This window comes from Trichoplusia ni, chromosome 8, assembly GCF_003590095.1.
Source record: "Trichoplusia ni isolate ovarian cell line Hi5 chromosome 8, tn1, whole genome shotgun sequence".
Classification (NCBI taxonomy): Eukaryota; Metazoa; Arthropoda; class Insecta; order Lepidoptera; family Noctuidae; genus Trichoplusia; species Trichoplusia ni.
In genome coordinates this window covers 4,323,149-4,336,087 of record NC_039485.1, presented here as the reverse complement: position 1 = coordinate 4,336,087, position 12,939 = coordinate 4,323,149, and the positions used below count along the sequence as shown (strand labels likewise).

The 12,939-nt window shown below is 33.9% G+C and overlaps 1 protein-coding gene across 1 annotated transcript; it reads right to left on the bottom strand.

Annotated features, from left to right (window-relative positions):
- Window positions 1-10,532: 10,532 nt before the first annotated feature.
- On the bottom strand, window positions 10,533-10,994 carry LOC113496747 (keratin-associated protein 19-2-like). The gene has a single exon (XM_026876069.1). It carries the CDS (start codon window positions 10,992-10,994, stop codon window positions 10,533-10,535), a length of 462 nt encoding a protein of 153 aa, XP_026731870.1.
- Between the last annotated feature and the right edge of the window lie 1,945 nt (window positions 10,995-12,939).

Here is a 12,939-nt window from a genome sequence, read left to right as displayed (position 1 = left end):
GACTAGAGCAAAAGTCAAAGAAACTTTTCAATAGGTATCTGCGTGTTAAAATGTCTGGAAAGTTAAAATACAAGGTATACTAAAATATTTGAGTTTGCGAACAATAAATCGATTTTGATAATTATAATGAAGTCTATCTTTATCGATCTTTTATTAGCATTTTCAGTTTTGTTTTTGTTATCCTTTATATATTATTTGGCTCCATATCATGTGGAAATTGTTACATGTGGTCAAGACACAATGTATAAACATAAAATGCGGGTTATTCACACTGCAATACTCTCTACTTATTAAAATACATTAAATTTAAATACTAGTTAATTCAAATTAAAAAAAATGGAGCAACATATTGCGTTCTGCTAACACTATGAATATAATTTATTCTTTAGTTCTAAAACACGGTCCAAGAATCCACCTAGATTCTAGTAATCATCCTAAAATCTTACCAACATACCTAGAGGTGTTATATTAAACTAGACATAAACATTAAAATTAAACTTTTTATGACGTAATGCTGACGCACACCTAGCCTTTGTGAAAAATATTATGGCGCCATATATTCTCAGCATTAAGCTATAATAAGGTTAGTGTTCCCGTTCTTTTATGGTTTCTTCACCGAGTTTCGGTGACAGACTGCCGTACTGACTGGTTTTAAAATGATAGTAAAAGGCAGGTGTGATATTTTTTAATGAAATTTTATTCTATTAAATGAAAAATGAGGTTTACTCATTTTATGATAAAGTAGCGTCCATTTTTCATTTATTGTTGTTTTTTCCCGTGTATTTATCGGGAATGCACTACTAGTTTCGTGCCTCATTGACAAATCAATATGTCAATCGATTAATCAGATAAGTGTATTTTGCCCTTAATCGCCTAATTGTAGCTTGGCTAAAACTAATTAGATTTAAAATATAGTAAAAACTTTTCATAAATCTCAGTTTATGTCTATTTATATTTATTTTTTAGCGATCGATTTTAGTACTCCCATTTGTATAATGTGATATATTATCCGACTTGAATTGAATACACGTCAGGTAATAACACTAAGGTTACGCCACCCCCGCCTATTTAAGAGGAACGTAACATAGATTTTCTAGAATGAATTTATTTTAACTCCTTATCCAATTCGAAATAAAATTCCTAGCACTTATAATTAAAGGCTATTTACATTTTTTTTTCTTTTTCCATTTTTGTTTTATTTTGAACAGGGTTTTTATCCGTATCGTTCAAAAAAAAGATTCATTATACAATTTTAACTAACTAATGTAAGTCAAGATGGTGTGATAATCTAGTGACAAGTCGTAGGTTCAAATACATAATGTCTGAGGTTTTCAATTTTCATTCTGTTAGCGTTGGTTAATAGCAAAAAATGTGATTATTTTTTATCGCTTTTTAAATTATAAACAAGAGCTTTGACGATCACTAACGTAATCACGACATACCAAATACATCGTCATGCTTCCTAAAAACGAGGAGAACGTTTCTAATTCTCAGTTTGATAATACTTAACTCAGTTTCAAATGCAGTATGTTTTTCAACTTCTCAAGTTAACCCCAGCATTAGAAAGTTCAAAACGTCTTCGTAACTTAGTCATATCGGAGTCAAGTTCGCAAATTCATCATGAGAAAAGTTGGAATTCTAATCGCAGAGTCCAACATCTGAATCACGAGCGTCGGTTATGATCAAAGTTTTGGTGCTTGTGCACCGAAGACAAGGCAACGTAAAGGCCAAATCTGTGCTCCGAGCGTTGAAACAATAGATGCTGTCATGTTAATTGTTTACGTGACAATCGTATCAATGTTGTAAAATATTTACTACATTATATAGTACGACTGATTTTATGATTGCGTTGTGTTAGAGTCTAATTGCTTTAGGAGATTTATAGGGGTGATTAGAAGGCGTTTCAGTGTGATGTAATCTACATGGATAGTTTAACTTAGCTATAACATGAATAAAATTTAACTAAAAACCGCGTGTAGGTAATTTTATCCACATTCAACTCGTACACGTAAATCAAACAATAGACGAACACCCTTTTTGAATACTATGCACATAAGGTCCTCTTTTCGTATTAAGATTAGTAAACAAGAATTATTTTATCTGTATGTTTAAGGCAAATTACCGGGTGCTGTGCCGCAACTGTACATGCATTTTCCGTGCATACATTGAGCGATCCGATATACTGAGTTCATTGATTGATTCTATTTTCAAACTCCAGTTTTTTTTCTTACAATTGAAATAATAAAACTGGCCATTTCTATGACCTAAAAATGTTTTAAAACTCGAATTGTAAAAACGTGAAGCGTGTAGTGCATATAAAAAACAATGTTTACATTGCCCTGTTCTTTAGAGTAGACACAGCGCAAACACTCGCACGGCTATCGAAGCTTTAAAAACCGTGTCAATGAAAATTCATTCTGACGAGTGGTTGATGTAAAAAGGATAATAACGTGTTTCACGTAAATGTATTTTTGAGTAATTGAATTTATCTTGAAGAGCAATATTCACGAAAAAATCTGAGCAAGTCTTTTTTTTCAAATTTCATTAATGTAATTTACCAGTCAACAGTGGCAGTTTCTCCTTTCAATAGATACTCCGCTGAATTGCATCTAATACTTACATTTAAATTAAAACGTAAATTAATAATTTAAATTTTAATTGTTCGTCTTAATCACAATTTTCATCCAACAGCAGTGTAGACGCGACCTAACTTCGTGTTCGTTGAATTTAATTTCACACTAAAACGTACATTTCCATTCGTCAAGTAAATTGACTTACCTACATATTCAAAGCACGGCACGTTTTAACATTCTCAAAAGCCTTAATTATTTCAGCTCGCATGTTTTCTTCAAAATACCGTTCCAGTGATTAATGTAACTGAGCATAGTGAGGGGGCGATTAATAATAACCCCGGGAAGTTCACTCCAAACTAAATTTATGTTTGGAACTAGCTAAAATATAGAGATTCGGGCCAACGTAATCCCGAAGTGGTTGTGAAGGAAGATTAGTGACGTAACTAAGTTTTAAACATAGCTCACCTATGTATTGAATAAAGGTCGGCTAATCCGATAATGTGTTCCTGTCTATACTACTTTGCATATTAAATCTAATTATACAAACTGTGTAATGTATTTGAAGATACTTCGGGTGACTTATGTCGTGCGTAGCTGGGGAGTGTAATTTAAATATCAATTATGTTAGCTCGTGATTATGTCTTATGTAGATAAATAAAAGAAGTAAGAATGTGATAATTTAATGTAAATTAAAGATACAGACTGTTTTGCAGTTATCAGTAAAACCCTGAACAAGAAAAGAAAATAAATTTTATCTGCACGGATAGCTGAGTGATGTAGGTCATCTCGCCAAATCCACTCACTGTACGACGTATCATGGGTTCGATCCTTGCGTAGAACAATAGTTTTTTGGGGTCCACAACTCCTTGTTATGAGTCTGGATATTTTTGTGGATGTGATGTGAAGACACGCGACACACGAATTAAAGTGAAGAAGAAAAAGATGAAGCCGTAAAAAAATAATGGCAACGTAAGATTTCTTTTCTGCCCTTTCAGTTTCTTTTCGACTGTTAATAAATAGCTAATAAATAACACAGAACTTAAGACTAGAAGACACCCATCAAATTGTAGTTTTAAAAACCGATAAACGTCAGATATAAAATTCAATTACATACTGCAGAAAAACACACACATCTACAAGCAACTTTCTTAACACGCAACTGTATTGTGAATTGAAGTTAAATGAACTACAACATCAAACTTTAAAACCATTCGGAGTTTATACAATTAAAGTTTTATGAAGCAGAGAACAGTTTTCATCTACGCTTCGAAGATTAACGCAGTAAGCCGCAATAGCTATATCCAAGGAAACTTTAGGTCGTGACTTACTAGTTCAGCCCATAAAGCATCTTGGTACGGGTAAGTTCACCCGGCGAGAGATCAAAAGGAAGCCGCCGAATGTTCGGGAAATAGTTTCAATTAGCTACGGTTTGTGCACCGATGAGGTACAGAGATCTTTGTGTCATTGATTGTTTTAAACGGAGTATTGAGTAAGTACGGCGTCAAATTCGGAATAATCTACTGAAGGAGGTTTGTTATAAAATTTCAAAATATTGTACTACTGAGGTCGAGTTAAAAAAAAGATAATTTCGTTGGAATGACGTTACAAAAAAAAACATACAATGTATTCAGTAAACCTTTACTTAGCAACTATATCAGTAAATTCCTTCCAGACTTCATTTCATAAAACATACATAAAATCTGTCAGTAGACAAATAAAGTCTCGCCCAGTCATATCCAGTTCTGGTCAAGATGACACTAAACGTATGGAAACCATCTCATTCGGCAATACGAATACGATAGGGCCATATATCCTAACGGAATCCAAAGGGAAAAAGAATTCTATACCTGTACTATAAGCACTGAAAATCCTAATCCGGGATTGCAGGAGCGAGAGAGCGCTATACACAGCTCGTAGCGGCGTCTCGCTTCAACAACTGTATCAATTTGGTTTTAAGAGGTTATAGTAAGCGTGATGAAAGCAAATAATATTTTATCTTATTTTCTCCGCATTCCCTCGCTTTATTCGTCATTCATTTATCGAAAAACTTTTTCAGATAACACTTAGATAGTAGGTACATGTTCGGGATAAGATTTGTCCTGTTTGTTTGTAGCATGGCCTTGGTATTTAATTGGTCAAACGATCGATCTTGATTAAACATTTAAGTTTGTTTGCCAACGCTCCGATAAATAATTTGAGATAAAGTATTCTGTGAACACTCAGAATTAGTACTTCGTCACTCTTGAAAATTGTTTTTCAATTTGCTAAGTGAAATGTTCGGATTGATTAAAAGTTAACTCAAATTATGTTTTGATTAATTTTACAATGAGAGTTTTCTGTTATTTAATTGTTATTTTGTATGTTTATTGCTTGTTTATCGTTGTTTTCTGCAGGTCTGTTATTAACTTTGGTCACTATGAAAAACTGTTTTATATTGAGGTTTTATTCAACCCAGAAATGTGAAATGTGACCCGCAGATTTCTATATATTTTGATGCAATTTAATTAATTAAATTAACGAATTTAAAAGTCCGCAAAAATATGTATTTAAATCAAATCTTAGATAAAAGCTTTTCTCTTCAAAAATATTCCAAACCTTGCTTGACTGTTTAAAAATCTCACTAAAATATAATATCAACTCAAATATATACACACACAGGTGTCTTAGCATTGTGTACTTTGGGACCGTAACGTACAAGTGAATGTTCACTACGTACCGCAATCAGGCTGAAATAGGGTTATTGTAGAAGCCAACCAAAACACTGCGGAAAGCGACCAAGGTACCATCTTACGTGTAATTAACGTGGATGATACTACACCTATGTAAGTTGTGAGCATTATGCAATGCTCGCTTTCTTGTGCTGTTGTTGTCTTGGAATAGTTTTGAATGTCGGACTACCGATTTTGGTATGACAGTTTGATTTGTTGTCGAGGCAGGTAATGTGAAATTAAACTCTGTATGGCTTTACTTTTTTTATTAAACGACACACGTTTATATTTCTCCCACTGTGCAAGGGTAATGTAGTACAAATAAAATTCGAACAATTACCATAATTTGGATTTCACAAGAGAAATATTGAAATTGCAAATAATACTTACAAAAAGTATCCACTATAAGATGATCGCATGATTGGACGTTTCCGTATTTTGTTTACAAAATTTACATGTATTTGCTTTTCTAGAGTAAGTTTATCATTGTTATGATAAATAATACTTAAATAATAATAAGTTGATTTTGTAAAGATGATTTCTGTAAATTCTGTTACCAAATGAAATACTTGAATTAATATAGTCAAATCACCTTACTAATAGTGAAACAAACAAATGCGACGTTTAGCTAAAGTTAACTGTTCCTGGCTGACGTGAGACAATTAATCTAGTGTAAAACACAGGCGTGTCTTAGATAGCCAGTACTACAGAAACTTTCTAGTAATAACGCTCTTCGGGAACATAAAAAAGTTTTTTTTTTCAATGCTCTGCTAAAATTGGTAAGACTTGTAGTAATCTAGATGATAGACCTGTAATTATGTGATGTGCAATTAAAAATATTCTATTCTATTACTAAAAAATGTAAAGGTCTAAAAGCATCTACTACGCTTTAGGTATGGCATAATGGCATAGTAACAAAAACAAAATCCAAACGATTACACACAACATAACATCGAAATCTCGAAAACATTAAACTAATGGTAAAATAATAAGGCCAAGCAGGAAAACGCTGACTCCAATCATTTATCTCACTAAAATACACTCGCAAGAAATTGCCACAATTCCGTAGATGGATGGAAATTCTTAATTGAACCAGTTAACTAATTGGGCTAATTATGACGAGACATTTGGATAAATAATGGATAAGGCTACTTCAATCTTGTGGAGGCCAGAACCCAACCTCTATTATAAACTGTTTTATGAATGCTTACTCGCGGTTTTATTCGTGTGATTGTTGGATGTCGTAGCAAAAAGAAGATTTTGTTTTTTTTGGGTTTTCAGATAATTTCTCTTTAAGTTTCTTTCAACCCACTTCAAAAAGGAGGAGTTCCTTTATGTTTTTTTCCTCAGAACTACGTGATGAACCAATTTTCCATTTAACGGAAAATAGCTGATATTTTGGTCCCATAAACATTTTATGTTTAGCTGTGTAGTTTTTTATGTGAAGTCGGTTGTATGTTATTATTAGAATCATTTTGAAGTTTAGCCTTGAAATCATTATGCACTGTTGGGCAAATTGTTCCTTACCTTCCTCCATTTGACTGTCTTTCATGAGCAGTGACCAGAGCGGTGGCTTCATCTAGAGCAGTTCCTTCATCTCCACCCTATTTTTAATATTATTCTATTATAGATTATAATGCTACTTCTGTCTTGTGAAAGTTGGGACTTGGCCTCCACTATAAATTCCTGCTTTATGCAATTAAGCATTTATGAAAATTAGACAATTGGGACTCTGTTCTAATAGAATGATTTGAAATTAGATTTTAAAATTCACTTTCCTGGACAATTGACGCTAGCGGTTTTCGAAACTTTGTATAAATATTAGAATGAAAAACTTTTAGTCTTGCCGTTTTCTAAGACATAATTACAGGCAGATTTTTAATACTTGACGGTTATAGACACCTAGCAACAAATGCTTTATCGTCATAAAGGTTAGGCGTTTACATGTCGTTAAATACTAAAGTCGTTGATATATGAACGTCCTGGTTTTTATATCACCCTCGTCTATAAATCAATAAAACAAACGAATATCTTAGCCCAATCTCATTTCCTGAATTTTCAAATCTGGAGCTTTTAATTTTATTTGTATCTTATTAATAATATTTGCTTTTTATATTCCAACGGAACAAATATTCAAATTATATTATTTATTCGGGAATTCTTTAAGGCCAATGCGTTTAACAAGACATTCTCTTTATCTTTTGTTGAGCGTAATGTAATATCGCTCGAACGTGCGGGAGGGAAAATTGTTTTACCTTTGACGTCGCGAAGTTAGCGATAAAGATACGTTTCAAGTTCAAGGTCGCTTTTATTAGGAACTCTTTTTATTCCCCTTTTTTGTTGTAATCTGCTTCTTTTTTTGGGTTGTTTTTGTATTGGTCAATTGATTATATTATTTCTCCGTCTTGGCCCTGCGGTAGAAATAGCTTTTCATGAGATCATTATTTTCATTTAAATTGAAGTAAAAGATGAAAAAAACTCAACATTCAATACTTTTACCCTCTACAACTTTGAAATGGCTCGTCCGATTGTTATTAAATGCCAAGGACTTCAAATTTATGAATCCCCTCTTTTTTGTACGACATAAATAACAAAACACTCATATCGATACATAAGGGTAATCGCCATAGATACGGATTTAAATAAAATCCAACGAAAACATAAATATTGTCTGCACACTTCCCGATCTCATATATTTGTTATGAAGCCAGTAGAAATCTGTAACCAGAGTCAACATTAATTTCTAACCAAATTATTAGTCCGGTTATCTTCGTGAGCGACTTGGTCGGACCAGACCGGACAGTGCCGGCCGTCGAAGCGCTGCCAATTTCCGGACACCCACACACCAATGATTGCGGGCTCCGATCCGAATCACATAGAAACAGATCGCCATTTGTACGTATCTAAATTTATTTATTTACTTGTAGAAATTGTGATGCTTTGGTGATAATGTTGGAGTGTAAAAGTGATATAAGAACATGCTTCCTTGATGACACGTCATGTCGAGATTTGAAATATTATTGATGTAAGATGTGCAACGAGAGCATTGGAAGAAATTTAACTCACGGTCATTGACCCTGCGAAGGTTATTTGGTTAAACGACTCGTGCGTTTAGCCGATAGTCATTGGTTGGTTAAGTTGGAGGGCTAAAAGAGAATAATGGTTTTGGAATTAAATAAAAATGAAGCCATTTGCTTATGAAGCAAGATCTTCGATTTAAATTAAAAGTTGATATAAGGTCCTAAAATTCAAGCACGTCTGTTAAGAAATATTTTATTTCTGTTATAGATCTAATTCTAGTTAAAAAATAATTGTGCTAATATTTAGACAAAGTTTCAGTATTATATGTCACAAAATATAGGTCCAAAAGGTCAAATAACTCTCTTCACAAATTCAAACAATAGAATAATTCGAAAAAAGTTTTCCAATAAATTTTCAATGAAAAGAATTTTCCGAAGTATTTAATTGAAGCGTCTAAGTATTCTCATAATTTATTTTGTTGTTAATTATTATTTGGGTTTAAGGCTTTTGTGAAAGCGAGATAGAGGATAGGGATTAATCAGCTCGTATCTGCGTCTCCTTTCACTACGGTAATAGTATTATTTAAGTTTTAAGAGGTCTTCTAAAATGATAATTTGTATTCAGTGTAATTTAAAAATTGCAATATTTTTTCGTCAAACCAATATTTAGAGTACAAAAAAAGGGTTTATTAACAACACAATCATCTCAAACACAGTTTTAAACTAATGAATCACTAACTGTTTGTATTTTTCGAATTAATACTATCAATAGACTTCATGCAGTACCAATAATCAGCTATCAAATAAGGCTTTGTTCATTGAACACCAGCAGACACGACTATCAATAATGATTGAGCTGTCTACGCACAATAATACGCCATCAATTCTAAAACGGTCTGTAATCAAGAAAGGAAACATTCAAACTAAATTGGAATAGTTGAGTCGAAGTGTTCGAGGGTTAGTAATTTACTAAGTCTAGTTAACCATGTTAATGAAAATTGCTTTTGATAAGATCGTCCTGAGTTATTGAATATGAGGTCTGATGAGGATTGAAGATGGGTTTGAGGAACTTGTGGTGGACGTTTTATGGTTGAATTACGTTTGATAGGCACTGATGAGGTATCTATTTTATGTCGTACAAGTTTAATTGATGATTCCTGTTGTAGCGAAGTTTACCCGTACTATGTAGGCTGAGAAAAGAAGGAAAGCTGAGGAGTTTAAGAAAAATCTCAACCTGCAAGTTAAAATATTCACCTCAAGTTCTATTTGTCTCTACATTTAGCTTGATAAAGACAAAGACGCCATGACAATTAAAGACGACATTTTGTTATGCGTTGTTCTTGAACAAGGCTGGTAGTCTCCAACAGCAACTGCCACTGGATGAACTTCTATGAGTTTGAGCCCCTTTTTTATTACGAGTATGTAGACGGAAACATGTGTGCCTATATATATTGTAGGCATTTAAAACAATTAGAGTCCCGGCTGCATTATCATTCCGTGCAAAAACAAGAAAACACAGAACAAATTTCCCAAATTGTGAATTCTAATCCATCTTTTATAATTACCACTACCTCAACTGTAATCGAATGAGGCCGAATAATTTAGTACAATCCCGAATTAGAAGCAGCGTACACGTGGAACAATTTGTGGCTAAGATCTATTCTACCTGCGAAAGGTTTATGGTTTTAATTATTACTTCGCACTTACAATTGTCTAATCAATGTTTAATCCATTGCGACTACAGTTTACTTCCGATAAAACTTGAAAATAATTTGAAGTCGAATGTTTTATCACACATTTAAAGAGAAAAACGTAATTCCATAATTATAGGCTTAAAGTATTAAGTCAGTTCGTGTGCAGACAACAATTCTTGACAATATAAATAGAAACCAATGAAACACTAAAATTTTAGGTGAAACAATTTATATTCAAATGAGCATCACCATCAATAAAGACGTAATCAAAAAGATTAATGACACAAGTAATTTACTAAAACATTTTCTTTTAATTAAAATATTGCTAAATCGCTTCGTTACAGACAACATTAGCAAGGGACTCGATTAATTCTCAACTAAGATTCCCAGCGGCCCGATTACAGAGTTATTCGTTAAATATTCTGTTTAGCATTCAGTGTCAAATATTACTGATTTAGGGTATTTTAACAATGAAAATCCTTATTACATTATTATAATTTATTATCATTCAGAATGTTTATTTTAGACACTACATGTTTACATGCCCATCCAGCCCATACCATGGTTATACATGTTGCCGTAGCCCTGGTCGCCGGCTCCATAGTTGCCGAAGGCGTTGGTGTTCATGCCTTGGCTTCCCATTTGATTAGTGCCACCGACGTTGTGGCCGGTGGATGATGCCTCGTGGGTTTGTTGGTCGTAAACATGTTCTTGATGGCCGATGTCGTGACCGGTACTGGCGCCGCCGGTTCCATAGCCACTGCTGCCAAAACCGTTGCTTCCTCCATTGTAGCCATTGTGGCCGTAGTTCGAACCACTGCCGTAGTTATTGCCGCCGCCGAGACCCCACATACCGCGGCCTAGGCCGTAGCCCGGGTAGCCATAACCACCATAACCACCATAACCACCATAACCGCCCATACCCATCCCCATTCCCATATAAGGCACTGCCCGAACACAGGCCACCACGGCGAGGAGGACAATAGCCAAGAATTTCATGGTCACTATTGTTTGTGTCACAACGGTTCAGACGATATGAATTGAATGTTGAAAGATACAATATCACAATCTTATATACCGGTAAAGTATCAGAATCATTAGTAATTAACGATGTCTTAATGAGAGTTGTTAATGGCCACAAACGTGATTTGTGTAAGGTTTAGGGAATTTTGTTACGTTATACTTCACGTAGTTCTTCGTAAAACCATAATTGGTTTATATAAATTTAATAGCGTGGTTTTTCTATAAAATGTTAAAACATCATGTGGGAAAATATGAATTAAAGTTACGTACGAAATTATTATGAATCATAAAATCGTCGTTGTCTATAAGCCAATGTATCTGATGTTATCCAATCCTTCCACTATTCTTTTGACTCCGAGAAAATCACATCTATTTAGAGTGGGGAAAGGTCAGACATAAACTGGGCATTGAAGCATTTCCAGATTATCCATAGACAAAACTAGCCTTTATTATTTGAAAAATCTATGATTTTGAAAGAATTAGAAAAATGTATTTGAAAGAAACACTTTGCTACGTACAACCACATGCATACAATTTTTTCATAGAACAATTTGTATACTTTGCCTTCGTGTTCTATCAAATTTGATATCGATTTATTTTTATATAGCCTCCGTCAGCTCAGACTGCTACTGCTGGACCAGGCCTTTCCTTTTTCTTCTAGACTCCTTTTTTTGTCGGGAATTTAGACCATAACACCTTTTTGCTACGGACGACCTCGGCGACAATGTCCTTTCTCTGGCGAACAAATTACGGTTTCCGCTCATTGGTCAGTCTGCATTCGTGCGAGATGTCATGACCAACCCACTCTCACTTCAGCCTGACTACTTTTTTCCACATTCGATACTTACGTTATGAAGCGCAGCGTGGCGATTCTACATACTGCGCTGGTACAGATTTTGGAAAAAAACAACCAGGCTCAGTCCGTTAATTAAACATAAGTAATTCGTTTTTCCTTTTGCAGGTTGTACGTGTATTCGCTACTCGTCTACCTACGGAAAGGAGAGGGGAACATTCAGCAGTCCAGACTACCCTCGTCCATATCCCTCGCGGATCGACTGCCTCCTATACACTTTCATCGCAGCTCCTCACGAGATCGTGGAACTTGTGTTCACCGATTTTGATATCTTCAAGGAGAATATTGAGTGAGTTTTGACACCAATTTTATTTGTTATAATTGATTTTGTGTATGTGTTGTGTGCTGTACCTTTATCTGGTTTTTGTGTAGATTTTACAGAACGAAAATCAAATTGTTACATAATAATATAGTCTTGTATGAATTAAACGGGAAGTAATTAGTATCTGTCAAAACATAAATGTATTTGTCTTCTAGCAGTACTTTCAGATGTAGGTACTCAGGTGTCAAAGTGGGACCGTGAAGAGTGAACAGTTACAGTTACTTTTCTGTATAAACAAATATTGCAAAGAATATTTGGATTACACTAAAAATTGGGTGCATTTTTGAATGAATAATCATTAAAACTGTGTGACAAAATAGATTTTGAAATTAATTTTAAGACAAAAATTCCTTGAAATTATTGCCATACTGTGGGAATATATTTTAGTAACTGCCAAATAAATTTCACATGGTATTAGAGAAATTCTGTGTAAATTACTTATAGTTGACCAATATTTGTTGTTGAATAGGTAGATTTAAATTGGTACTTCGACATTATTAAAACATTCTCTTCAAAGTTTGATTCGACATTGACTTGAAACTTCTGTATTTAGTGACATCCTGCTTGAAATTAGTTTCTAACTAAGAAGTTGAACTTTGGTTTCAGAAGCGGTAAGTTAATCATTCATCTAAATGCTATAAATAACTTATTGATGAAATACCAAAGGTTATCGAGAATAAGAAATGGTTTTGATAAAGGTGAAATATATAATAAAAAACTTCAGATTATTATAATTTAAAGATGCA

What these genes read in the sequence shown, in the direction of transcription:
- LOC113496747 (XM_026876069.1), bottom strand. Translation starts at nt 10,994, where the DNA reads ATGAAATTCTTGGCTATTGTCCTCCTCGCCGTGGTGGCCTGTGTTCGG.